At 53.5% G+C, this 27,090-nt stretch overlaps 9 protein-coding genes across 9 annotated transcripts; 5 read left to right on the top strand and 4 right to left on the bottom strand.

Moving 5' to 3' along the window:
* Nucleotides 1-1,398: 1,398 nt before the first annotated feature.
* Nucleotides 1,399-2,955, top strand: mts2 (26S proteasome regulatory subunit 4; the record flags this gene model as incomplete). The annotated part of the gene is made up of 4 exons (XM_066130365.1): nucleotides 1,399-1,401; nucleotides 1,458-1,514; nucleotides 1,570-2,376; nucleotides 2,449-2,955. The coding sequence occupies 4 exons, from the start codon at nucleotides 1,399-1,401 to the stop codon at nucleotides 2,953-2,955; spliced, it is 1,374 nt and encodes a 457-aa protein (XP_065986458.1).
* Nucleotides 2,956-3,309: 354 nt separating this feature from the next.
* G6M90_00g045210 (uncharacterized protein) lies at nucleotides 3,310-3,938 on the bottom strand (the record flags this gene model as incomplete). Its single annotated transcript, XM_014689195.1, has 2 exons — nucleotides 3,310-3,660; nucleotides 3,750-3,938. The coding sequence occupies 2 exons, from the start codon at nucleotides 3,936-3,938 to the stop codon at nucleotides 3,310-3,312; spliced, it is 540 nt and encodes a 179-aa protein (XP_014544681.1).
* Nucleotides 3,939-4,734: 796 nt separating this feature from the next.
* Nucleotides 4,735-7,377, bottom strand: bgn13.1_1 (Glucan endo-1,3-beta-glucosidase; the record flags this gene model as incomplete). The annotated part of the gene is made up of 6 exons (XM_014689194.1): nucleotides 4,735-6,293; nucleotides 6,381-6,461; nucleotides 6,530-6,569; nucleotides 6,632-6,720; nucleotides 6,779-6,967; nucleotides 7,050-7,377. The coding sequence occupies 6 exons, from the start codon at nucleotides 7,375-7,377 to the stop codon at nucleotides 4,735-4,737; spliced, it is 2,286 nt and encodes a 761-aa protein (XP_014544680.1).
* Nucleotides 7,378-9,167: 1,790 nt separating this feature from the next.
* sh3yl1 (SH3 domain-containing YSC84-like protein 1) lies at nucleotides 9,168-10,382 on the top strand (the record flags this gene model as incomplete). The annotated part of the gene is made up of 1 exon (XM_014689193.1): nucleotides 9,168-10,382. One exon carries the CDS (start codon nucleotides 9,168-9,170, stop codon nucleotides 10,380-10,382), a length of 1,215 nt encoding a protein of 404 aa, XP_014544679.1.
* Nucleotides 10,383-15,195: 4,813 nt separating this feature from the next.
* G6M90_00g045180 (uncharacterized protein) lies at nucleotides 15,196-17,244 on the top strand (the record flags this gene model as incomplete). The annotated part of the gene is made up of 2 exons (XM_014689192.1): nucleotides 15,196-16,001; nucleotides 16,071-17,244. 2 exons carry the CDS (start codon nucleotides 15,196-15,198, stop codon nucleotides 17,242-17,244), a joined length of 1,980 nt encoding a protein of 659 aa, XP_014544678.1.
* A 1,146-nt stretch (nucleotides 17,245-18,390) lies between these two features.
* G6M90_00g045170 (uncharacterized protein) lies at nucleotides 18,391-20,297 on the top strand (the record flags this gene model as incomplete). Its single annotated transcript, XM_014689191.1, has 3 exons — nucleotides 18,391-18,557; nucleotides 18,623-20,183; nucleotides 20,271-20,297. 3 exons carry the CDS (start codon nucleotides 18,391-18,393, stop codon nucleotides 20,295-20,297), a joined length of 1,755 nt encoding a protein of 584 aa, XP_014544677.1.
* Nucleotides 20,298-21,087: 790 nt separating this feature from the next.
* Nucleotides 21,088-23,270, bottom strand: MOD-E (Heat shock protein 90; the record flags this gene model as incomplete). Its single annotated transcript, XM_014689190.1, has 2 exons — nucleotides 21,088-22,944; nucleotides 23,013-23,270. 2 exons carry the CDS (start codon nucleotides 23,268-23,270, stop codon nucleotides 21,088-21,090), a joined length of 2,115 nt encoding a protein of 704 aa, XP_014544676.1.
* A 1,710-nt stretch (nucleotides 23,271-24,980) lies between these two features.
* G6M90_00g045150 (uncharacterized protein) lies at nucleotides 24,981-25,826 on the bottom strand (the record flags this gene model as incomplete). The annotated part of the gene is made up of 2 exons (XM_014689189.2): nucleotides 24,981-25,630; nucleotides 25,688-25,826. The coding sequence occupies 2 exons, from the start codon at nucleotides 25,824-25,826 to the stop codon at nucleotides 24,981-24,983; spliced, it is 789 nt and encodes a 262-aa protein (XP_014544675.2).
* Nucleotides 25,827-26,371: 545 nt separating this feature from the next.
* Nucleotides 26,372-26,845, top strand: G6M90_00g045140 (mitochondrial 54S ribosomal protein bL31m; the record flags this gene model as incomplete). The annotated part of the gene is made up of 1 exon (XM_014689188.1): nucleotides 26,372-26,845. The coding sequence occupies one exon, from the start codon at nucleotides 26,372-26,374 to the stop codon at nucleotides 26,843-26,845; it is 474 nt and encodes a 157-aa protein (XP_014544674.1).
* Nucleotides 26,846-27,090: the final 245 nt, after the last annotated feature.

Genomic DNA, 27,090 nt, shown 5'->3' with positions numbered 1-27,090 from the left:
AAGAGGATGGAGAGTCGCCGTTTGGAAAGTGGGATTAGGACATCGATCAAAGATGCGGGCTGGGGTATGCCACTTGACTTGAAGAAGAATACAGTACCTGGGACTGGGTGTTATTCTTCATACACCTGCAGGTACCTCGGTACTCGGTACTTGGCTCCTAGTCGACTACTTAAGTACTGTGGCTGGAAGGAGGGGCAGCACTTGAGAACAAACAAACATGGATGAAGGTGGTGACCAGTTGACTGGAACCCGGAGCGACCTGCAGCGCCATGAGGTCAGTATTCTGAGTACTTACTTAAGTAAGTATCTACCAGCTACTTAAAGTTAGAGGTGAATCCTGAGTAATGTGGTTGAGGCTGGCCCCGTTTGCCCTGTCAAGCTTGCCCTCGAGGTGCCAGGCAAGTGTTTGCCAGTTTTACTTGCCGGCTCCAAGGTCTGACTGTGCAACGCCTTTTGTCAACTTTGGCTGCTTCTGCAAACAATGTTTTTTCTTCCCATATTAAAGGTCAGCTCTTCGTGTTTACTCAGAGTGGCATGATTAATTCTAGGGATGTGGTTTTGTCGCGAAAAGATGTGCTGATAGGGTCTAGGCGTGGTTGCTGACTTAGGGGAAAGCCGCAGCGTTTCAAAACCAGTTTTTAGGTATTTACAAATAAGATATTTGTAAATAATAATATAATGTATAGTCAACACACCGCGAATATTGCAAGTGCCTTGGAGGAGGCGAGGAAGTGTCCGTAGGTGCGCCCCTCAGAGAAGCTCTTTACGAAGTTGCCGCAATATGAGGGTGACCTTCGATCCTAGCAGCCGCGTCCCCTGAGCTCTGGCTCATACCTACTTAAGTCCTTATCGTAAGAATTCAAGCCTCATCAGTCCTCGGTTACTCTGATAAGCACCTACGGGCGGTATCTTGAAATACTGAACATAGGGCTATTCGCATCACATCCCAACTTCTTGGTCCATTTTGGGACCCCAATCTGCATAGGTCGTACGCCTGGTGCACGCACGCATAACTCTAGTATCCTATACCAGATTGTTATACCACACCCATACTGCGCTCTTCTTTTAAAAAAAAAAGAATGAAATCAAACAGCAGATAGCAAACGAATGTCTTTGGCAAGGCTCTGTCGGCAGAGAACAAGAGGAGGGAGTGACTGGTCAGCACGTGATGCTATGTAGGGGCCAGCACGTGACCAACACGGAGCTGTCGTGTTTCTCTGGCGCCTGATCGCGGCAATCTGAATCCACTCACTATCCGCATTGCCCTGAAGCTCGTCATCGCCACTTCAATCAACGGTATTCATCATCATCCAGCTGTGCTACCCATTTAACAAGCTGAAATAGTTATTGAGCTCCCAGACCGTCGATTTAGAAGCTCTACGAGCCTGGTCCGCCAACATGGTAAGCTCAGAATGGTATCGTCTCTTTCCTACCGTTGCTGACGATTGATTGAAAAGGGTCAAGGACAATCTGGCATGGGAGGCGGCGACGGCCGTGAGGACAAGGATAAGAAGGCAAGTTGTATGCGCGACCTGTGTATAGTTCTATTTTTAACAAACTTTTTTGCAGAAGGATAAGCCCAAGTACGAGCCTCCCCCGAGGCCTACGACTCGAGTTGGTCGCAAGAAGAGAAAGGCCGGTGGCACCAGCGCTGCTGCCAAGCTGCCGGCTATCTACCCTACCAGCAGATGCAAGCTCCGCCTGCTGCGAATGCAAAGAATCCATGACCACCTCCTTTTGGAGGAGGAGTACGTCGAAAACCAGGAGCGCCTGCGAAAGGCCAAGGCTGCCAAGGAGGGCGCTGCCGTTGGACCAGACGCCGACGTGGACAGACTAGCCGACGAGCGCGGACGAGTAGACGATATGCGAGGAAGCCCGATGGGCGTCGGAACTCTGGAAGAGCTCATTGATGATGACCATGCGATCGTTAGTAGCACTACCGGTCCTGAGTATTATGTCAGCATCATGAGCTTCGTCGACAAGGATCTTCTCGAGCCCGGCGCGAGTGTTTTGCTGCATCATAAGAGCGTGAGTATCGTTGGTGTTCTCACAGATGATACCGATCCTATTGTCAGCGTCATGAAGCTCGACAAGGCTCCGACGGAATCGTACGCAGACATTGGCGGTTTGGAATCGCAAATCCAGGAAGTCAGAGAATCGGTCGAGTTGCCATTGCTCCATCCCGAGCTGTACGAAGAGATGGGGATCAAGCCGCCAAAGGGTGTCATTCTTTACGGTGCTCCTGGAACGGGCAAGACTTTGCTTGCCAAGGCTGTCGCCAACCAAACATCTGCCACCTTTCTCCGCATCGTTGGCAGTGAGCTGATCCAGAAGTACTTGGGTGATGGTCCTCGCTTGGTCCGACAGCTCTTCCAAGTATGTCCCCCCGGATGACTGATGTTTCTTTCTTTTTTTTCCCTCTTGGTTCGTGAGCTAACACAGCAACAGGTTGCGGGTGAGAATGCACCTTCAATTGTTTTCATTGATGAAATTGACGCCATTGGTACGAAGCGTTATGACTCCACCTCTGGAGGCGAACGAGAAGTGCAGCGAACCATGCTGGAACTTCTCAACCAGCTAGATGGTTTCGATGACCGCGGCGATGTCAAGGTTATCATGGCCACCAACAAGATCGACACGTTAGATCCCGCCCTGATTCGACCCGGACGTATTGACCGGAAGATTTTGTTTGAGAACCCCGACCAAAACACCAAGAGAAAGATCTTCACGCTGCACACATCCAAGATGAATTTGAACGATGATGTCGATCTGGAAGAGTTTATCTCGCAGAAGGACGATCTTTCCGGAGCGGATATCAAGGCAATTTGCTCGGAAGCCGGCATGATGGCTCTACGGGAGCGACGCATGCGCGTACAAATGGCGGATTTCCGTTCTGCTAGGGAGCGTGTGCTGCGTACCAAGCAGGAGGGCGAGCCCGAGGGTCTGTATTTGTAATGTACTATTGTGTATAGGATGGGGAGTTTCCATAGTGGAGGAAGACAATAGAGCCCGGCGGCGTGTTTTGGTGCTGCATTGTGCGTCAAACGATGGTGGATGATTTTTAACCAGTGTTGGTCTAGTGATGTGTTCTAACCGTCGGTGCCTTTTGCATTGATAGAATATTTGATTACTGGTGACGGTTTCCCAACAAAGCGCCATGTGCTCTCAAAGAGACTCGATATGCATCGAGGGTGTCTCCATGCCCAACCTCAAACCAACCAAGCCAAAGGGTATATAATACAATCATCATGCGCTCCAATCCCCCATTGCCGAGTCGTAGACAGTCAAAGGGTTTCGCGTCCCAGTCACTCACTGCTCCGCCTTGACATGCTCTACGCTTCCACTGAACCCATCCTCGTCCTTGACAACGGCCACCTGCTTCCCGCCGGTATCAACCCGCGCCTCGCCGCTCGTCCTCAGCGACGCCCGCTGGTAGAGCCACCTCGCGACAAGGAAACTGCCCGCCGACCAGGCCCATACCAGCACGGCGACGGACGACGTCACCAGCAGAGTGGGGATGAGGACGAGGAGCGCGATGCCGATCCAGAACAGGGCGAAGATGATGGCGGCGCCGAGGCCGAACACGACGGTGCAGAGGGAGAAGGTGGCGAACAGCAGCAGCGGGAAGAAGCACAGCAGAGCTTGTGCGGCGAGAAAAGACTGGCGGCGATGGTTAGCTCCCTCGCAGGCTTTTTTTCTTCTTTTTGGTCGCGAGTTGGTCATCGCCCGGCGGCGTTGGCGGTACTCACGAAGAGGACGGGTCGCGCAGAGGCGAATGCCGACGTGGTCTCGTATGCGCGCTGGCGCGAGGGCGGCGGAGCTGCCCAGTCCAGGCAGCGCTGGAGGTAGGAAGAGGCGCCTATGGCTTGTTTTTGCACGGCGGCCGGGATGCTCCCGTTGTTGTTGGGGGCGCTGGTGGTTTCTACTGCGGCGGGCATGATGATAGCAAGTCGGGTGACGACGATGTGTAGAGTTGTGATGGATTCGGTGGCAATGGGCGTTGTCGTTGTAGTGGCGGGCTAATTGCTTGGGTCCAATGTGTTTGTGATGGATTCGGTGGTGGGAGGTGGGAGGGTTGTGTAAGTATGCATGGGATAAGATGGCGACGCGGTGGTGTTGATGTAAGCTCAATGGAAGGTGCTGCCTGTCAAGTGAGAGCTTCGCCTCGCACATGCACGCATTCACGGATTGTGGTTGGAGCTCATCACCCCGCAAGGGGGTGTGATGACGCAAGAAATGGACGGAGCTGTTTGTGGGATGAGATACAAAGTACTCCGGAAAATAAAATACCTACCTAGGTACTTAAACTTGGGCAATTTGCTATGCATGGCGAGGGTTGGGTAAGTGCTTGTCTGGATGTCATGATGGGTTTGGGCTCAGCATACTAAATGATGGTGACAACTCAAACTTCTACATGCTTGAAGCGCCATCAGAGCAAGTTTGCCACATTTTACTCTTGCTGAACCAAAGACTAATAAGTGCACATGTACTTTTATTACTGTACCATCTCACTGGTAGAGATTGATAACAGACACAGAGTTGGACCCGCGGAGCTACTGCGGCAACTCAACGCCTCCGTTCCTCATACGCACTGCGCAGTCTCGACTTCACATTCTGCCCAGCGATTCCATCACCTACATAGCATATTCGCCAATTTACAAGAACCGATGACAATCGGGAAATGCGCTCCATTGGGATGATGCTAACAGCTCACAAGGTCTTCAGAGACTACCCTCAATACTGGCTGGCAATATCCGCAATAAGCGTCCCCCACGATCCGCTGAACCCATCTTTTCCTCCACGTCCAAACTGGTTGCCGTTCGGCAGCCTCATAGCCTCCGCGACATTGGGCCCAGTGGTAAACCCATGCAAATGCCCATTGCTCACCGGGCTCTGAATATAGTTCATCAAACCCTGATTCAGGCCCGTCAACGACTCAAAGTTCCAACTGCCAGCCGCGTAGTGATAGATGGCACTGTTGCTACCAAGGTAGTACTGCGCAAGGCCCATCCGGCACACGTTATCGCTGCTGCTGCACCATGAGAAATTGGGGTCCGAAGCAATGGCGTTGAAGGGCTGTCCTGGCAGCGGGGCGCCGTGGTTGCCCTGGAAGTAGTTGGTCTCGCTTTGGAAGAGCGAGATGAAGACGTTGGCGGCATTGTGAAGACCCAGCTGGTACAGCCAGTTGTGCTCCGACCCAAGGCCCGCGATCCATGTTCCCGCTGTGGCTTCAATGAGGACGCCTCCCTTGACCACGGTGTGAATGCCCTTTGCGCTGTTGTCGCTGGGGTGGTCGGCTACCCAGGACCAGAAGTTGTCTATGTAGGCTGATGAGCCGGCCGCAAGGTGCAGGCCAAGGTAGGCGGCGCGGCACTTGGCTTCGTCGCTGCAGCTGAGCGTGGTGTCGCGGGTGCCGCCAATGGTGATGAGGGAGTTGAAGACGGCCACGTCGCCGGGGTTATCGCCCGCCATGTTGATTCGCAGGAGAATGGCCCCGGGGAGGGCCTCGTTGACGGTGAAGCGAATGTCTTGGATGCGTGCCGTGCCCTTTTGACCTGGCGAGCTGCCGACTTGGACGACTGGCGTAGGGCTCGACTCGGATGAGAAGGCGCTGCCCGATCCCGAGATGGTGGACCAAGCCTCTCCGTATAGCTCAGTGCCAGGGGGGATGGTAATGGTCGAGGTGACTCTGTAGATGCCAAAGGGCAGGTACGCAATCTTACCCCCGCTGGCTGCCGTGTTGAGAGCACCTTGTAGCGCCGCCGTATCATCAACTGAACCGTCTCCGTGTAGGTTGAAGCCTCCATTCTGCCTCGCGTCCTTCAGGTTCACAACATCGGAGACCGTCTTTCCAGAGTACTGTGGCGCATTGATGACAGGATACTTGCCTCCTGGAGCAAGAGCCGCCGGTCTAGAGACTGGTTTCGATGTGGGATCAGATTGGTATATTGGGTTGGAGTCTCGAGTATTTCCGTAAATATACGTCCCCAAGCTCGACACGCCGCCGACCTTGACGCTGCCACCCACTGTGACCATGTTGGAGTTGGTGGTGTCTTTGGAGATGTTCTCGAGCATGAAGTTGGGAGAGCCGACTCGGCTGGTGAAGAAGTCGCCCGAGTTAATGCTCTGCCCGTCGATGACGGCGACCCAGGGGTTGCCCTCGTTGAGGACTATGCAGTTGCCGACGGTGTTGCAGACGGGAGCGAAGATGCTGATGGTGAAGCCGCTGTCGATCAGGATACCCGTCGTGCACTTGTTAAATGTCATGTCCTTGACTTGTCCTTGCTGATGGCCTAACAATATTGCGTTAGAGGGCACAAGTTAAAGAATATGGACAACTATGCCACATTATGTAGGAAAGCAATCATCGCCAGGCTTACCGCTCCAATGCAAACCAACGTTGCCAAAGTTGAATTGCACATCAGAAACTGAGATTGTCGAGCCACCACCCATCACGATGCCTATGGGAGAGTCTGCATTAGGAGATGGCCGCTTTGTAAAATGCTGGGGAGTTTAGAGGTCCATTTACCAGTATGAGCACCTTGAGGCATGTTGATTTTCACATTCACCTAGACACCAAAGTTAGCCGACAAAACCGCTCACTATTACAGCCATTCTCGTGTAAACACACCAGTGCGCAGTTCTGAGCAATAGCCCAGCTCAAGGCTGTGAAATTGCCACTGCCCGAGTTCGCTGTAGTGTCCAGAACAACATTCTTAACTACGAGCTTGTCAGCCATTTGTTCATTGTGCATTGAGAGCGAGGCAGCTCATCTCACTCATAACTGAGAAATGTGTCTCCCCGGCAAATCCGCCGCATGGATGATTCTCGCCATCTCCCTGACCACCAACGATAAGATATTTGCCGTTGAAGACAGTGGCAGCTTTAATAGTAGGTGGGTTCGAGGCGTCGCCGATAATCACGGTGTCTGTGTTTAGAAATAGCGTGGAAGAGAGCGTGTATGTCCCTGTAAAAGCTGGTCAGAACTGGCCCAGCTCCTTTTGACTTGATCTAGACCACCACCACCCGGCCCTCTGGAGATTCTTTACCCGGTGCCAAGTAAATAACTCGGGGTTGTCCGGCAAGCCAGCAGTTATCTCGCTGGCCACCACTAGGTCCATCCGAGGAGATTGCACTAATGAGGCCCTGGGAGTCGCCAGAGTTGACAGCCTTATAAACCGGGTAAGTGTAATTGGGTTGTCCGGCCCCATTGACAAGATTCGGCACATAGGCTCTCACAGGACCCGAGGTATGGTCCAGGTGCGGCAGAAACCATGATGAACCGGCTTGTCTCTCGTCGAGTTGGGCAGAAGGGAGACCTGATGACAAGGAAGGCAACAACAGGGTTGCGAGACCCAATAATGGTGAGAACTTCATATTGCGAAGTACAGCTATGGCCACAACGCGGATGCACAAGCACAATGGTCCATGGTGTTGTTTTCCTTTCCCAAGACCAAGGCGCGGTTTGTTGGTGCTTTTGTAACTGAGTCCGACTAACAGAGTTGCCTCCACAATCCAGCCCACCCCGGCCCCTGAAAACTCAAATCCGTGTTTGTTATTCATGGCATGTTTAAAGGTTAGCGTTTTTGCCCTGTCAAGTGTGCGTCTGACCACGCATAGTGCCGAGTAGCCGGGTCTATTCTGCGCGCAAATCTCATTTTGCTCGTGTTTGAAGGACTGGCAATGCGCCACAGCACCTGTCAATTGAGATCGAGGCGGTTTGTGGAAAAATCGGCTGAGCATGTCCGCACGAATGCCCTTTATTTCATTTGCATCGGGCCGAGCGATGGAGACGTCACCTTCCCCATTGAGTCACTGAGCCATTCGCCCGCGCATCATGAGGTCTGGGGGAAGCAACAGGAGATACTGTGAAGCATGGTCATGGCATCCGAATCTCCTTGTCAGACTGCCTGTATTAGTCGACTAGAGCGCCTCGGACGCAGCTAGTGAGAAGTAGTGACGTGTAGAATCCCGCGATGTTTGGTGGTGGTGGTGACTTAAACTGTTTCTGGGCGTAGATCGGGGAGCCTCGGCAGGGCGTGCTTGCTTATGTACTTCTTGGGTTGCGGAAACGATACTCTCCACCTGATGAGGTCCGAAATACAACGAGGGAGCGTACAAGGAGAAAGCATCGGCGTTCAGGATGACGGTCCGAGCCGTCGCCGGGCTGGAAGTTTCACCCCGTTGATCGCCACATTCTCCTAAGCTTGGTCCATCATACTGGTTTCGACCAGGAAGGCTTCCAGTATTTAAATTAGATATGATTCTTGCTCTACGCATGCTCGGGGCTTGGGTGTTTATACTCGGAGCTAGGAAGCCAGTTAACTCCAAATGCACAGCCGCGAAAGACCCGTATCGCCTCTTACCTCTAGGCTTCACTCACAATGGTGACTGCAGCCTCCTTTGCAGTCTAGCGTTACAGGAGTAGTCCGTTGTGTCTCTCATGTTCTCCGATACATGCGATAGTGAGTGTAAGAGTCGCGGCTCAAAAAGCCAAAATATACCTCCATGGACATTGAGAGAAGGCGAGGTACTCTGTGCAGTGCTGATGCTCTGTTCTGGAGATGATTCTCCACCCGCCTAATGGCAGGTGACAGTTGGTTGGCTGGCTGGTTCGCTCCTGCCTGCTCGCACTCGGGTGCGTTCGTCTTCGGCCTTCGCGTCGTGGCTCGCGGCCACCATCCCGTCCACGCGTCACTCGCCTCCGTCCACTTAAGCCTCTGGAAGTGACAGCCATCTCGAAGGATCAGACACGGCCAGGCATTCATCCGCAACCCAAACAGTGCAAGAGTCAATAAGCTCAGCCACAAGATCCACGAACGCACCGAGGCACTCGAGGCTCCGTGGTGCACGGAGATGATGCCTTTGCAGCATGGAAGTTGGCAGGGGTCGTGGCCGTTTGTCTGGCATGGCATGCGCGTTGCGACGACATCGCGGCTTGGGGCCGAGTGAGCGAGGAAGCTAGACCATGGCAGTCAAGGCAGAAATATAAGATGTTGATGCAGCCGTCGACTGGGAAAGAAGTTTCAAGGAGATGAGAGCAATCACGACAAGAAATAAGCTTAAATCTCGAATTACACCACCTGCACCACCACCAGTCAACGAAACACCACTTTCTACATCGCACGTATCTTCACACCCTTAATACATAGCCAACTACAATCACAATGACTGCCCACAGCATCCATAATTACAATGGCGACAATGCTGCATGCAACGACCGCGCCAGTCAACAACTACAAGAGCAGCAGCAGCAGCCTCCCGCCTACACCCCTTCTCATACTGGTCTCACACCCGGCTCGACCTTTGATGCCAACATGAATGCCCCTGACTACAACACTCCAGCTGGACCTGCTCCTCGAAAGCCCAGCTCCTTTGGCCAGAAGTTCCACTCCATCACCACCAAGGCCGGCTGGCCGTTGAACAAGGCTGCCAATGTCATTGGCGCCGAGGGCTGGTGGCCTACCAGCGTGCAGAAGGAGTGCGGCAAGGCTGCCCGTATTCTTCACTCTTTTACCAGTATGTCGTCTACTTTTGCTGCAAACTCTACCACGGGCAACCTCCTAATTCCCCAATCTGCAGGCCTCGGCGCTCCTCCGCCCCCCAAGGCAGACGGGCCTATGCACCCTACCGGCATCACCAAGAAGTCCATGGTCAAGATTCCCGACGCCGTCTTGAGAACATGTGCCGGTCTCGCCATCTTCAACGTGATCCGTGCCGGCGCTTTCCACGGCTCTCTTGCCGCCGGCTCCGGTGTTGTCGTCGCCCGGCGCCCAGACGGCACCTGGTCGCCCCCTTCATCCTTTGTCGTTTCCACTGTCGGTGCTGGCTTCATGCTCGGCCTCGACATTTACGACTGCGTTTGTGTCCTCAACACCCCAGCCCAGGTCAATGCCTTTACCAACCCGCGCGTATCCCTTGGTGGTGATGCCTCCATCGCCATAGGCCCCATCGGCACCGGTGCCAGTGTCGACGCCGCCCTCTCCAAGACGGTCCGGCCCATGTGGAGCTACATGAAGAGCCGTGGTCTCTGGGCCGGCGTCCAGATCGACGGCACCATCATTGTCAGCCGCGCCGACGCCAACTCCGTCTTCTACAATGAGCGCGGCATCTCGGCCAAGAAGATCCTTTGCGGTGACGTTGCGTGGCCCATGGGTGCAAAGCCCCTCTTTGAAGTTCTCAGGGCAATCGAGGGCCGCCCCGACTTTGACCACACTGTTGTCCGGGAAGTAGGCCGCAAGCCTTCTCCTGGCGACACTGTTCTCGACGAGAGGAGTGAGCCTGCTGCTGTCGAGTACGACCACCATCAACAGCAGCCGGAGCCCGCTCGTGACGAGTCTGTCCTGGATGAGAAGGAGAGACTTAGGAGAGCTGGCTACTAAGATGCAATAAAGAAATGCGCCTTTGTTTGCATATTATCGGAGTAACGAGAACTTGTTTCCCGCTTGGTCTAATTGTTCATTGTGGTTTCTTGTGTTGACAGTGAGATGTTACATGTCGGTAACTGTACGATTTAGTTTGGGAGCCTTGGGTTTTATTTGGTAATTTTCTCAATTAGTTGCAAATGTCACCTGAACTGTTCAACGTTTGTCCCGTCGAGTATCTGTGTGCGTTCACCGCACTACTGTTGCTTGAGAAGGAGGAGCACCCAACTACACGCTCCCAGAATTTCCAACTATTAAATAGCTTCGAGTTGTTTTGTGCATGATTCGTGGTTGGTCAGCATCGCCCAGGATGCAGCAAACCCCGATGAACAGAACATTGGCGAGAAGAGGCGTCCCTCGGTCCATGTATGTTGGACCAGAGGTCAAGCCTCGGAGTGTAATTGGAACAAGACATTGAATTGATTTTTCTTAGTGACTGAGTGCAAATATGTAGTACTCCCTGTCCTGGCCGGTGTGCCTACAAAGATCTGTATTTGCGTTTGAGGATATATAATTTGCATTCTGGCCGTCATGGCTGAGGGCGCCAGGCATGCGTGCCAACGTGCGAGACTTGATTGAGTGGCTCGCAAAACATCTCGTGACCAGAAGGCGACATCAAAAGCGCCGGCTACCTGATGGACTGCGTTGTTGCAGACGAATTTAAACACCAAGAGCTCCTGTTGACTGCGTTGAATCCCAGGAGGTGCATGTGTCTGGGCCAGCTGGCAGAGTGATACATGAGTCTCCAGGCCACTACGATATGCATAGCCGCCGCATTCTCGCCCCAATGATTTACGATTCTTACGGGTTGGCTTGGATTCATCGCACTTGACACGGCGCGTGCTGCAAAGACGTCGACGTAGGCAGTCAGTATCACGTATGTAGGTGTTGGCGTCGTGATGGAGAACACACCGGCAAGTAAGGCATCTAGTCTTTACCATTGCCGCCCATCTTCTTATTCTTGTCTTCTTTGGCATAAATAACCATCTTTGCAATCTCGTGCCACTTACACTAATGCTATCCCTAGCATTCATTATCAAGAGAAATGGGATCATTACAGCCTGCACCTAGAGGTCGGGACTCGGGAGTATCATATTTGCGGCTACTGCCAAATTAACGCAATAGAGAAACCGGAATGGTTTTCATTTTAAATGCGCTTCTGCGGCAAGTCATTCTCCCTGTCTTGCCTTCTGAAGTCTAGCACTCTCCCCAGAGAAGCGCAGAGTTTCAAGGATATCTCGCGTTTCTGGAGTCTGGCGCGGATGAGTTCGAAGATGGAGATGTAGAAATTTCACGCATAATACGGAGTGCCGATGACAATGATACCCAATCCATCACGACTGGCAAGTGCTTTCATTGGGCAGTGAAGCCATTTGAGGCAGTCGGTGAGGTCTTGGGAAGAAAAGAATAGAGAACATGACGAAATAGCTGGAGCTAATTTCGGACCTACGATACAAATTTGTAGACTTTTTGGCATGGTTCAGGATGAAGAGTGTCAATTGATCCGCCTCATTCAAAGTTTGGAAGCGCTGCACGGTGGTAGCAGTTGACGTGTTATTTGGCAAACCCACCATCTGGTGGTAAAGCGGGCAGTTGTATTATTGCTCATGGAATCCTTGTTAAATTCTACGTATTATTTTAGCAGAGGATATTATAGCCTGTGCTTCCTTAACAGGGTTCTGAGAATCATGACCAAAGTCAACGGTCGCAGAGTGCGTACAACTATAATTATACCGATGGCTGCTTCGCGAGGGAGTATATAAATTGACTTGATGAAGCCTTATGTAGTACCAGACACTTTTCGTCGTCTAAATTCGGCAACGCTTGAATGGCGCCAGCCACAGCCACCGAAATAGATTTTTGTGCGTGGGCATATCGGCGCCATTTGCCTGGTCCAAGCTAACTGTTGTAAACTGTGCCAAGGCCACATGCACGTCTTCAGCGTTGAGGAGTGAATCGTCAGCCCAACACCACTGTACAAGGGAGGACGCCTTGGTGCGATACCGAGAAGCAAACTGGTGGCGCCTCCCCAGCCCAAACGGAGATTGAATTGAGGGCGACGCGGCTCATGGCTCGGCAAGGCAAATCAGACACGAGAACATTGAAGTTGGTGCCTTGGTGTGACGACATGAGTGCAGGTCCTGTGATGGCAGGGCTGAGGTCGTGACTGTGAGACAACAGCTGCAGGGACTAGCGGTGCGACCTTTTGGCACACATGGTCAAGTTCGGTAGCATCCAGGGCCATGCGGCTCAAGGAGGTTGCTGGTGCATACGTAGGCCAAGGAACTGCCGGGCTGTATCTACCGTGAGCAGGTGATCTGGTGTGTGCCGTGGACGTCGAGAAGATGGCACAACATTGAAGGTCTTTGGCTGTGCTGCAGCCCTGAGCCTGCGTTGCCTGCCTGGACCTGCCTCTTATGTAGGGTGGCTGGCACATATGTAAGTAGATGGCCAACATTGAATATTTCAAATTTAAAACTTGCACGCTCCGCCGGCCGGCAGTGTCGAGACTGGAGCCATCAATTAGTAAAGCTCGGCGTCCCAAGCTGTCAATCAGGGTGCACGTGGCAAGTGAGGCGCGGAGATGGTGCCGTCTGGTCGATTGACGGGACGAGACGAGACGCGAAGCACCGAGAAGGAGCGGCGCTTTGGCCATATGACTCTGAATGCCGCCGACCAAGAGTCGATTCAATCTTCCCAACCACCACGGTTAATTTTGGACGCCTGGCAGGAAACGAAGCGAGTGAGGCGCTGGCCGATGTTCGTCGTCACGGCGCCACGGCGGCATGGCGTCATGGCCTTCGTCCCTGTGCATCTCCGCGAGACGCTGGAATGCCCGGCCCGGTGCGAGGCTGGACGTGATTCTCGTCTGGACTCTAGAGGCTTCCCGTTGCACCAGACAGAGCTTGTGGCCCTGCGGTGACCTCGCCGCGACCCATTTGCCAGATCAAGTGGCCCGTCTCGATGTTGCCTCGAGCCAGCTCGGTGGTGCGCGCGTGCATTCTTTGTTCTGCGTGTGTCGCCTTCAACTGCCGCTGACTCCATGATCCCAATTATACCCATTGTCCATGCGGCTGCCCCCCTTGCATATTTGAAGGGACCCTTGTCCGCCTCTGCATGGGAATATCACACCAGACACGAACTTCTAAAAACATCAAAAAACTACTCCATACCTCCTTGACAGCCTCGTCGAGCCAGCGGCCCCCAATCAACAACTGCTTGCTATCCTCATATATTGGCGCCGCACACAGACCAGCCACACAAAGAGGATACCCACTCCTCCATCCCGCCCATCTCACCATCTCGCCCATCTCGCACTCCTGCACCTGCATGCGCCCCGCGCGTGCGAACCCATAGTTTCCCGGGCCATCAATCTTGATCGTTGCTCCCCCCCTCCTTCTCGGCTTGCCGCACGCCGCCCGGGCGCTTCCCGCCAGTCGCCTGCGCCACCGCTGACCTCAGGTCCTTGACGCTGCAGCCAGTTCTGCAGTTGCGGGTTGCCAAGTTGCCAAGCGCTGAGTGCCGGCCCGCGTTGTGCAGACACACAAAGCCGCTGCAGCAACTACCTAGGTAACTTACCAACCTGGGCACGGTCTTGGTCTCGATTGGCCTCTCCACAAACGTCTTCCAACGGCCGGCTTCTAAACTTGTGATTCCTTGCCCGCGAAGCAGGCTGAGCACTACATCGACTTGCGCAGGCCATCTGGACATTGCGCTCGAGTGCTGCATCGCACCTGCCCTTTTCCCAGTACAACAGCCACCAGGCATTGCGCACCCTGGCAATATTGGACGCTTCAGTACCTCTTCAGTACCTGCTCCAGTAGCTAAGCTGTCCAAGGTACTTCCCTGTACTCATCAGCCCAGGTGCTGACACAAGTACCGGGATACTCGCGTCCTGAGCAGGCAGTCAACACCTGTCCGAAGGCTCAACAGCTGCCGGCTTGGAGGCCCCGAGACCACTTAAACAGTGAACCCCAGTCTCGCATTTCAGCTCTCCTCCCTTTGTTCTTACCTTTTCTCACAAATAAGACGCAACGACTTGTCACGCAACTGTACGTTTCTGACCTCTTCCTTTTCTCCATCTTCTCCCTCTCTCGATACCGGCGCAGCTTTCTTTCACATGCATCACCTCCCCTGACATGGCTACTCAAGTCGGACCAGACAGCTCACCCACTCATCTGTAGACATCTCTGAGGAACGTCCAGGCCAAGTCGACTAGTTGACTCCGGCTGGCCGGCTGTCAATTTTTAACGACTGTGCCAAAAGTCGAGGCCTCACACAAGTGCGAGCTCTTGATTTGGTACGTCTTCTGTTTTTTCCTTTCAACACCGGTCAAGTCTCACCAAACCAGTTGGCCCCCCAGGTCAGTTCCCCTTCTTTTGAGCGCCACCCAGCAAACCTCTGTTGGTAGGTCTGGTCTGGTGTGTTTCCCTTCAGTGTTCTCTCCAGCCTCTGGCAACATGCATATACACCTATATGCACCTATAAACACCTATGTCTACCTATATACACCCACATGCACATATATACATCCACATACACCCATATCCACGCATATACTGCACGACATGGTGTGCGTGCCGCGTACACTTCGCATGCTAACATGCTCTGATTCTCAGGACCGAGTTGTATGGACCAATACTTTCTCTCCCCCAAAGCAGTACTCAGGAAGCGCAAGTTGAGCACGCGACAGCTGCCGAATCTGCCAGAATATGCAGCTAATTTACGCAGAAAGAGACCACTTAACCATACCCTTGCCAACAGCCAAGAGATGAGTGTGATTTACATACGCTCCTCGCGGCCACATGACCTGGAAGCCGAGGGCCAAGCCAACGCCGTCAAGAAGCGCAAATGGAGAGTCTCGATTCGTGTCAACAATAATGCCCCGACCTCGGCAGATATTGAGGACCCGTTTCTCCAAGTTGACTACAAGGGAGTCTTTGAGCAGTATTTGCGAAGCTCCGACAGGCCCCGCTGGAGCTCCCAGAATCCGATCCCCGAAGAGGAGGATGCAATAGAGCTGGCAGAGAAGCGAATTGAAGAGTACGGCAGGCTACTGTTCGACCAGCTGGATAACCAGACAGGTCTCTTCAACTCCGGCGAGTCTGAAGCTCAAATCTATGTGGTTGAGCATCACGAGAACCGCGCCGTGGGCAACGGCGGCATTCATTGCCTAGCGTGGGAGCTACTAGAGTCCGTAGAGATTGCACGGCTACCCAAATTGCGCTTGCGCGTGACGCGGGTCAGTGACTTCCCGGCTCCTCGATTCCTTGAACCGCCACGACCAGACGGCCCGCGGCTAGCAGCAATTCAAGCAGACCGCAACGCCACCTTCAACATTTTGCTGGTTATTGCCCGCGACTTTTCCCGCACCGGCGCCGAACGAGATCCGGAGCCAGACCTGGCACAATGGCCACTCATGAATATTCAAAAGAAGCTCCGAAGCCGTCTTACCCTCGAAATTGTGCGGCCGGGTAGCCTCGAAGAACTAGACCGTCATTTGGACATACGAGCCAAGCAAAATGTCGACTTTAATTTGGTTCACTTTGACCTCCACGGGCGAATTATGCGTAATGAGTGAGTAGCCATGCCCCCTCTCTTCCAATTTGATTACCTTGAATCTAGTTGCTAACCGGCATGGCTTAGGTCCGGCGTACCGGTTCCCTGGTTGTTGTTCGCAAGGCAGCATAGGCCCAGTGCTTCAGAGTATTCCTTCCCTCAGACGCAACTTGCCAAAGCTGAAGCCGTTGCCGAGGTTCTTTCTCGGCATCGGGTCGAAAATGTTGTGCTCAATGCATGTCTATCGGCATACAACCGGTCTGGTGCCGCAACCAACTTGGCACACATATTCCTCCGACATGGCATTTCAAACGTCTCGGCCATGTGGTATTATGTTCACTGGAAGACAGTTAAAACCTACGTGGAAGCCTTTTACGACAAGTTACTCATTGAGTGCCTCGACTTTCACGTGGCGGCCCAGCGAGCGAGGGAGTCTCTGCGGCGGCAGCCCACTAGTCTCGCTGAACGGACATTCCAAGATTTCTTCCTTTGTGTCAATTACGCGCGCGACGTGCATAGGACCGACAGCATGCTGCGCGAAGTCAGCCCGTCGCCTTCGGCCAAGTCGCACGAGTTGACAATAACCTTGTCCAATACCTCGACGAGGAGCTCCCGAAGCGGGATTCGGATAAAATCACCATCAAGGTTCGCAGATAGCTTTGGCTTTGACGATGAGCCAATCTTGCGACTTCGGTTGCACCTTTTGGAGCTCGAGTACAAGCTCATGACATTCAGAATCATATATGCTAGTGATTTAGACCAGGCCGGCTCCGACCTGAATGGGACGCTGGGTAAGATGGTCAATATGTGGCTCAACACCAATCTCATTGATGAGGTGCATTACTACAAGGCAAAAGACTTTAGCAAGCGCAATCTCATTTCTGGGGCTGTCTCGGTGTCTCCGCGTACCAAGCACACTCGATTGAGTCACGGTGGTCCACTACAGCGCCTGTTTCCGCGTACTGTAGATTCGCTGCGCCAGACGTTGCATATTGTCAAGGAGGTTGACAGCGTGGTGGATCCGGGGATGCAAGCTGACAAGCTAGAAAACCAGCGACGAGAAGAGCGGCGGTTTCTAGCTCAGGAGGGTTTACAACAGTTTGCCAGTAAACTGCATGAGGAGGGCTGTAGTTATATGATTTTTGTAGGAAGTCAAAATGCCCAATGGTGGCGAACATATCTCCAAGCTCTTAACGGCGAGTGGTGGCTAAATATGCCGTGGAGCTTTGCTGTACATACACGATTTACTAAGGAGATGTAGCAATCCCCTCAATGTAATTTCAGCTTTAATGTATAAAAATATATAAGAATTATTACATCAATATTATTTAATAATTTTAGCCTGTTTAATTTTTTAGAAGCTAATTTAATAGCTTTTTTGTGATTATATTTAAGCTTTATATTTGCTCTTGAATGCTATGACGAGATGGCTTTTACTAGTAGGCCGCGAGTTTTACGCCTAGTATTTTATCTACCGACCTACTTGATTATCTACCTAGTAGGTAGGTGGTAGGTGAGTTGAGATCCAATCGAGTTTAATATTAAGGACAGTACATATGTACATAGACCAGACGTAATAGGCCAAAGTCGACGTTCATTCTGTGGCTCGCCATTCCCGCTGTGGCGGAAAGTCTATTTTTCGACCGACCGACGGAACACTGAACAGCTTCCGGGCCCAGGCCCAACTGATGGAGCGCAGCCAATTGTGAAGCTCGCTATCCGAATACGACGCGGCGGGGTTGACAGTTTGACAGCTCCGACAAGGCACAGCAAACGACGTCGATCATCCTTCCTCCCCGTCGGTTGCCTCTCACTAAATTGCATCCTGCTGCTGCGGCCACGATTGCCGGCGAAGACGTTGGCATTTTTTTTTTTTTTTTACCTCGGCACGTCGTCATGTCGCAGGATCGCTTCTGCCAGGCAAGTCCGGTTGTTCATATTGCTCGCAGTAAGCAGCGTGCCAAGGCGGACGACACACGGCGTGGGGCGTTCCCGAAGCTGTTCTCCTGGGCGGCAAAGTAAGCTTGCTGACGTAGCGCCTTTGTCCTGACTCCTGGTACATTAGCTGGCCACTTCCGCCCAGGGCTGTTATTTTTTTTCATTTTGTTTTTATTTTGCGTCTGCTTTTCAATAGCAAATTGCTGCCTTTTTCTGCATTCTCCTCATCGTGGAGTGGTTTGCGGATTCGTCTTGGATTGTTGCGCCGAGCGGGCTTCCTTCTTTGAGTAGCCTGGAGGCATTTTGTCTTCCTCTTGAGCGGCGTACAGGTTTGCCGTTGAGCAGAGGACGAGTCGCGCAGGGACCTTGGTATCAGGGTCTACCTGCAGATTCTCGGGACGCCCAAGGTCGGTCGAAAGCAGGGAGCTAGGGCTGGTATCGTGAGGGAAGAAGAAAGAAGGAAAACACCATGGGCTTATCCGCGGACGTCATGGCCAATGGCCACGAGCACGAGCACATCCTGCGGCCGCGAGCGCGAAAGGGCATCCGTACGCAAGCTACGCGGACCCTGTCCGGCGGGAGCGACGGCCAACTCGGGGGGGTGGGCGAGAGCGCGCCAGCAAGCGGGTTGACGAGGTGAGTCGTAAAACACCATGAGCAGATTTCGATGCCGCAAGTACTGACTGACCCGACGACGACAGCGGCCAGTCCACGCCCGTGCCGGAGAACGCGCCCCCGTCGGCTGTGTCGCTCTCTTGCGCACGCAAGCTCGCACGCGCCGAGCAGAAGCGCCGCCTCTTCCCGACCATCGAGTACGCCTCACGCGTGTCGCACTTTGACCCGGAGAGCGACTACCGCGACTTCCACGGCTTCTTCAACCTGTTCTGGATCGGGCTGGCCATCATGGGCATTACCACGATGCTGCGCAACATGCGGGACACGGGCTACCCCCTGCGCATCCAGATCTGGAGCCTGTTCACCGTCAAGCTGTGGCACCTGGCCATCGCCGACTTCCTCATGGTGGCCACGTCGCTCGCGGGCCTGCCGCTGCACGCCGTCTTCAGGAGAGCCCCGGCCGGCGCCGTGCTGACCTGGGAAAGGGGCGGCATGGCCATCCAGAGCATCTACCAGGTGCTGTGGCTGGCGCTCTGGATCGCCGTGCCCTTTGTGCTCGAGTGGACGTGGACCGCCCACGTCTTCCTGCTGCTGCACACCATGGTGATGCTCATGAAGATGCACTCGTACGCCTTCTACAACGGCCACCTGTCCGAGACGGAGAAGCGCCTGCGCTCGCTCGACGCCCCCGGCGACGAGGCCGACACGAGCCCGGCCTACGTCTATCCCACCGCCAACCTCCGCCGCGGCAGCATCTCGGGCATCCCCTCGTCGCAGAACGACAAGCCATTATCACTCCCCGAACTCACCAAGCAGCAGCAGCAGCAGCATCTCCATCACCCGTCATCGTCGTCGTCGTCGTCACCATCCGCCGCCGCCCGCCTCGACATTCAAACCCTCCGCGAGGCCCTCGCCCGCGAACTCACCTCCCCCATGGGCAACACCACGTACCCGCGCAACCTCACCTGGGCCAACTACATCGACTACCTCTTCTGCCCAACCCTCTGCTACGAGCTCGAGTACCCGCGCACCCCGCGCATCAACTGGACCTCGCTCGTCGCCAAGACCGTCGCCACCTTTGGCTGCATCTTCCTCCTCACCGTCACCTCGGAGGAGTTCATCCTGCCCGTGCTCGTCGACGCCCAGCGCCGCCTCACCTCGTCGCCCGTCTCCGCCCCCGAGGCCCTCCTCATCCTCGCCGAGTCCATCTCGTGGCTCCTCTTCCCCTTCATGCTCACCTTCCTGCTCGTCTTCCTCGTCATCTTCGAGTACGTCCTCGGCGCCTTTGCCGAAATCACCCGCTTCGCCGACCGCCACTTCTACGCCGACTGGTGGAACTCGACCGACTGGCTGGAGTTCTCGCGCGAGTGGAACGTGCCCGTCTACTCCTTCCTGCGCCGCCACGTCTACAGCGCCTCGCGCCCGCACACGGGCAAGCTCGTCGCCACCCTCATCACCTTCCTCATCTCCGCCGCCATGCACGAGGTCGTCATGGCCTGCATCACCAAGAAGATTCGCGGCTACGGCTTCATCTGCCAGATGATGCAGCTGCCCATTGTCATGCTGCAGCGCACGAGGTGTATCCGGGGCAGGAAGACGCTGAACAATGTCTGCTTTTGGTGCTCCATGATTCTGGGCCTCAGCCTGGTACGTTTTCCCCCTCCCTCTCTCTCTCTCTCTCTCTCTCTCTCTCTGTAGAGTAATATATGCTTTCCCACGGCTAACCGGAATCAGATATGTGCGCTTTACGTGCTTGTATAGCTTTGTTTATATTTCCCACAAATTAGCCGCCTCGTCGACTGTGGCCTCAGCTGTCTGTCACAAACAGTCATGCGTGCCATCTGTTTTTTTTTTTTCCAATTTATTTTTAGCCACCACTCAACAAGATACCCTTTCATTTTCGTTGCCGTCATTACGTCAGGTCAAGCGTCACCCAGCCTCGTCAATATGTTGTCCTCCTAGTGTCGCAGAGAGCTAACATCAGGTGAATGAAAAGCGGGGCTACCATCAGCCAAAGTGCTGCACCTGTCCATCATGATCCGCAATTCTGCATCCTCCATCGCACGCGACGACTGCAATCACTAATCACCTTACTATCAGAGGAAAGCACCAGTTTACAAAGTAGCGCATCTCGAGCCTTGGAAGCCCTTGCATCGAGAATTTGTAGTTTTTCTGCCGTGCTTGTACGTGCCGCATTCTTTCATCCATCCGGAGAGAGGCACGGGCTACGGTCTTGATATACCGTCTACGTAGTAACGAAAATACATCAGTCACATCTTCACAAGTCAACCAGGAGAAGCATTGTTGTTTATGCCATTTCATTCATCCGTCTACCTCATAATCATAGCTAGCTGGTAAAGTACACCCTGCTCCATCCCAAATGGGAGGACCGCCCGGGAATTATGGCCAAGCGAAGCATCAATTTCCGCACGCAGAGAAATAAGAAATTCAAAAACCATGTGCACGTTCCAGAGTCCGTTTGCTCTAAAACACCGTCCAACTCCGTGAAAACTTTTCTAACTTCTGTGCGAGTGTACATTGAGAGAGGCATTTAGTCAACCTCCTCCATGGCGCTGTCACCAGTCTCGGCGGCAGGGGCAGCATCGGCGGGAGCCTCAGCAGGGGCAGAGTCGTCCTCCTCGATGTTGAGGCCGAGCTGGACGAGCTTGTGAATGCGCTCAGCGAAGCCAGCAGGCTCCTCGATTGTGAAGCCAGACACGAGCAGGGAGGTCTCGAACAGAAGCTGGACGATGGACTTGACGGTACGGTCGTTCTCACCGTCAGTTTCAACCTTCTTCTTGAGCTCCTGGATGATGGGAGACTTGGGGGAGATCTCAAAGGTCTTCTTGGAGGACATGTAGCTGGACATGGAGGTGTCACGGAGGGCCTGGGCCTTCATAATACGCTCCATGTTGGCAGACCAACCAAACTGGCCGGTTCGGATGGCGCATGGGGAGAGGCCGAGTTTGTGGCTGACAACAACCTTCTCGACCTTCTCGCCGAGAACGTTCTTGAGGCTCTTGGCCAGGCTCTCATACTCCTTTTCCTCCTCCTCGCGAGCCTTCTTCTCCTCGTCAGTCTCCTCGAGTTCGAAGTCCTTGGTGATATCAACAAGCTTCTTCTCCTCAAACTCCTTGAGTTGAGTCATTGCGTACTCATCAATGGGGTCGACGAGGAAGAGAACTTCGAAGCCCTTCTCCTTGAGGGTGTCAAGGAAGGGAGACTTGGAGACAGCCTTGATGGACTCGCCAGTGATGTAGTACATATTCTTCTGGTGCTCAGGCATGCGGGTAACGTAGTCGGACAGAGACGTCAGTTCGTCACCAGACTTGGTTGAGTTGAAGCGCAGAAGCTTGGCAAGCTGCTGGCGGTTCTGAGAGTCCTCGTGGATACCGAGCTTCAAGTTCTTAGAGAAAGCACTGTAGAACTTGTCGAACTGCTCCTTGTCCTCGGCAATCTCCTGGAAGAGCTCAAGAGACTTCTTGACAATGTTCTTCTTGATGACCTTCATGATCTTGTTCTGCTGAAGGGTCTCACGAGACAAGTTGAGGGGAAGGTCCTCAGAGTCGACTACACCCTTGACGAAGCTGAGCCACTCAGGGATGAGCTCAGTAGCGTCGTCAGTGATGAAGACACGGCGGACATAGAGCTTGATATTGTTCTTAGTCTTCTTGGTCTCAAAGAGATCAAAGGGAGCACGCTTAGGGACGAAGAGGATGGCACGGAATTCGAGCTGACCCTCGACGGAGAAGTGCTTGACGGCAAGGTGGTCTTCCCAGTCGTTGGAAAGAGACTTGTAGAATGAGGCGTACTCCTCCTGGGTAATGTCCTGGGGATTGCGGGTCCAGATGGGCTTCTGCTTGTTGAGCTCCTCCTCCTCAATGGTGGTCTCCTTGACCGTCTTGGTCTTTTTCTTCTTTTCCTTCTCCTCATCTTCGTCATCAACCTCCTCGATACGGGGCTTCTTGTCGTCACCTTCTTCTTCCTTGACCTCCTCGGCCTCGGCATCCTCATCAGGAACCTCCTTCTCAGTCTCCTTCTGGACGTGGAGGTAGATGGGGTAGGAGATGAACTCAGAGTGCTTCTTGATAACCTCCTTGATCTTGCTCTCATTCAGGTATTCAGCCTGCTCGTCCTTGAGGTGGAGGATGATGGAGGTACCACGGCCGAGCTGCTGGCTCTCGGTGTCAGCGGTGATGCTGAAGGTACCACCGGCACTAGACTCCCAGATGTACTGCTCGTCATCGTTGTTCTTGGAGACGACAGTGACCTTGTCGGCAACGAGGTAAGCGGAGTAGAAACCAACACCAAACTGACCAATCATGGAAACATCGGCACCAGCTGTCAAAGCCTCCATGAACTGCTTGGTACCGGAGCGGGCAATGGTACCCAGGTTGTTGACGAGGTCCTATTCAAGAAATGTTAGCCATCAAGCTCACCCTCTTAGGATAGCAAACGAAGTGGTTTTCAACTTACAGCCTTGGTCATACCAATACCAGTATCCCGGATGGTCAAAGTCTTGGCCTCCTTGTTGGGGATGATATCAATGCGCAAGTCCTTTCCAGAGTCGAGCTGGGTAGGGTCGGACAGGGCCTTGTAGCGAATCTTGTCCAAGGCATCGGAGGCATTGGAAACAAGTTCTCGCAAGAAGATTTCTTTGTTGGAGTAGACAGTGTTGATGATGAGGGAGAGAAGCTGAGAGATCTCAGCCTGGAACTCGAAAGTCTCAGACATTGTGATGGGTATCTAAAGGAGGAATTGTCTGATTAAGGTTAGTTTTAGTGTTCAACAGCGTTTGCAAAATCGTGAATCAACGGTGCTGTCCAGGTGCTTGGGAGGAGGGGAGACGATAAAGTGGTTGCAAGCTTGAGGGAGATTTCAATTACTTCCATATGAAATAATTGATGGCCAACACGGGCTTTAACCCGCTTGTTCGATCCAGGAAAGACTGTCCTTCAAGAGCAGGCTGAAGGGAAAATCAAAGGCAAATGCGGGCGAGTCGAGGTGGCGGGGAAGGCAGGAAACTGAAGCTTACCTAGACGCTTGGTTGGTATAAAGGAAAGGGAAGTGTTCACAGCTCCAAGGGAGAACACAAAGTCTCGATGGGCTAATTAAGATTTGGTAGTGGTTGGAGGAATGCGAGAGTATGGAGAGAGATGGGAGGAAAAAATCAAAAGTCGAGGGGAAGCAGAGAGCGAAGAAATAGAAAAGGGCTTCTCAAGGTGGTGCTGGTGCTTGCTCCGGCTCCAGAAAGTCGACAGATTCCATGAGATTCTACGGCTGTGCCTTTTCCACAGCAACGACATGCCCCGCGCTGATTGGCTACGGGTCATTGCTGCCGGGTGTGCAGGGTGCGGTTGCTAGAGTGGTCCAGATGTCTGGTGCTTCTACTAGAGCCTTCTAGCAGCAGCCGCCAGGTGCCCACAGGCATGCCACCAAGTGCATCCAGCTCCAGCGCTGAGAAGCTAGGCAGCACTTCAGGTCAATGCTAGGCGGCAGGCCAACAGGGCACCCCACAATTTCTCTTGACCGCTGTCAAAGAATGGCCATTTACAATTCTAGAGTTTTCGCAAGGACAATGGGATGGCCTGAAGTTACATCATGAGCCTATGACGGAGGTTAACTGGTGCGTTGTTTTTTTTTTAAATCTTGGAACCTATGTAGGCTACACTGGCGTCGCGTTTTCACGCACTCGATACGCCTCACTTTTTCTCCCGGAAGGCTGAAGAGTCGCTGTGGCGAGGCTGCGCGGGCCTGTGGCTCCCTTTTGACTGATCCACAGCGCCAGCTTTTGAGCCTGGTTCCTCATAGGCCAGGCCGCCCCCATAATGTCGCCTCCAAGGGTCCTATTTGACATTGATCTGAAATTTTACGTAGCCTCGCGTCATGCTAGTACCAACATTGAAGTGGCTGGCCGATTGGCGGGCAGCTCCAACCTACAGTGTCTAGCACGATCGTCGTCATACAATTGAATCATCGTACTTGTCAACCAACTTGATGCAAATACAATTTCCACGGCATTCCAAGGTTTCAAGGTTCCAAGGCCCCAAGGCCCCAAGGCTCCATGCCGTTCAATGTTGGCCGTGGGGACAAACGGCGGCGAGTGGTCGCCGCCTGTGCTCGAGCTGTGTCAGCCTACTCAAAGAGACACCAATGCTCAACTACCCTGATTGGCAGATTATCATGCCGAGTTGCATCACAGAGCTTTCTCTTCTATTAGCCCTGGCCTGCTACTACTCTGCTCCACAGCCGTCCGCATAGCAAGTGTTTGCTGCAGCTGACGTACAGCAAAGCCTGACTGTATGTAATACTTCGTTCGTTTCCTACTCTGGTGAATCACAATCCATTTGCTCCCAGATTGGTATATGCGCCGTCTCGTCCCCAAAGCTCCAGACAAAGGCGGCCCCGATGCAAACGAACCGCAAACGGAACAAAGCGCAACGGTCAGCGCGCATTCTCAATGACGCCTCCGACCTGTCTATATCTTCTATCCGCATATGCAAGCCCAAATTCTTTTGTCTTATTCCCGGGTATCATCTCAACAACCTCCCCCAACACGATGACATGGTCTCGTACACGGACCAGGCCTCCTGTAGCTCCATCTGGCAACAGCTTGCACCGGAGCACTCTCAAAACGCCCTCTCCTTTCAGCAGCGGCGCCGAACTCCCTCCATGCTGACCTTTATCCACCGTATATGCTGCCCCTTCAATGGTGTCAAACACACCGTCCATATTGCCCCGTGTGAAATGATCAGCGACTGCCGCCCCGCTTTCATCGCCTGCTAGAACGTGGATATTAAATTCCTTGCTGGACGTGATTGCATCGAGCGTCCGGCTCGGCGTGGCAATGTTGAACGAAACGAGAGGCGTTGGAGATAACGTCAACGACGTAAACGACGACATGGTCATGGCCCGAGGCGTGCCATTGTGAGTCGCCGTGCATACGACGATGGGGTTTGTGAGAAGTCGAAAAACAGAGCGGAGTTGTTCGGAGAGGGTCGTTTCGGCATCCGGGTTTGCCGTTGGCGCTGTTGGTGAAGAGGCCTTCCATGCTTGATGCGAGGCTAATGTTTGAAAGTGTTTTGGTATTGAGCCTGGGTAGCAGTCATTAGCCAGGACCACACACCATCAGCTCAGGCCAAGAAACTCACGACTGGATTGCGCCGTCCTTGACTCTCCCCCAGATTCCCCTGCTCGCGAGCGCAAGGGCAGCGGTTGTCGACCAGTTATCCACCCGCCTATCTCAATTGCTCCCATAAACGTATCATGAACACCTCTGAGCAACGGCATCAAAAAATATTTCCTCCTCCCCTCCACAATCATCGACCGCCGAGCACAGCAGCTCTCTCTCCATGATGACCCTCCACCCAACCGCCCCACCGGAACCTTGCGCAAACTTCTGCTCGTATTCTTCATTGTGTCATGCAGCTCATCGTGCTGTCCAAGTGCGATTTCGCCCCCCAAAGGCCGTACAATCGCGTTCGCTGCAAAAGGATGGGCGGAGGGAATCTGGGTTTGGTAAGTTTGGAGGTTGTATGTATGTCCGACGCATGTGCTCGTCACCAGGAAAATGGGCAGAAAACTCTTATCGATAAGAGCATCCTTGTGCGGGATGCCCTGGCATGCCAGTGGATGCGCCTGATTGGCAGCGGCCCGGAAATTTTGCGACGACCACCAGAAGCTCCGTGGACAGTCACATCACACCTGCAACCTCATCCAGACTGCCATCTATTCCACCACCGCCCATCTCACGAGTCTCAACGGCGCTTACGAGGGCAAAGGTCACACTTACGCGGGGTGGGCAAACTCTCACGATGGGCAGAATCACCTCCACAATGGCCCTCGCGCCCTCAAGAACCACCATCTCACACGCCAAATCTTCCACCACACACCCTACAAGTTTAGCCATTCAGATCCGCCACGCAACATTCATTCCTCGTCCCCGACGACCGTACACCTTCACCCAGCTTGTCACCCTCTCCGACGGCTCGACCTACACCATGCGCACTACATCCCCCAACCCCATTTACCGCGCATCAAAAGATACCCGCAACACTCTCCTGTGGCAGCCGAGCGAGAAGTCCCTCCGAAATGTCGAATTAGACGAAGCCGGGAAACTAGCTGCTTTCCGCGAGCGATTCGGTCGCGCGTTTGATGCCACTGCCCAATCGGACGAGAGCGAAACCCCCGCTGCGGCGAGCGAGGCCAGTGACGATGTGTTTGCGGATTTAATTACGGGATATGCTCCGCAGGACACGAGTACCATGAAGGATTCGGGACCCAAGAAGGCGCCCACGAGGAGGAAGTAATCTCGGAATGTATCAAGAGGCGGCGGGATGCCTAGGGATGGGCGCCTAAATCACCTTTGAACTTGTACATAGGGGAAGAAGGGCCGGAGAACTCGGAGTGGACAGTGGGCTTCAACAATGGCATTGATTGAATGCAGATGTTTGTCAATATGTACAATAACCAGCCCACCCATCTTGTATGATAAGAAAAGTAAAAAGACGTCTCTGGATTATGCAATCAAAGCATAGCTCCGACTCCTATTCCA

This window comes from Metarhizium brunneum, chromosome 2 (assembly GCF_013426205.1).
Source record: "Metarhizium brunneum chromosome 2, complete sequence".
In the NCBI taxonomy this organism is placed as follows: Eukaryota; Fungi; Ascomycota; class Sordariomycetes; order Hypocreales; family Clavicipitaceae; genus Metarhizium; species Metarhizium brunneum.
This window is presented reverse-complemented; position numbering and strand designations above follow the sequence as displayed.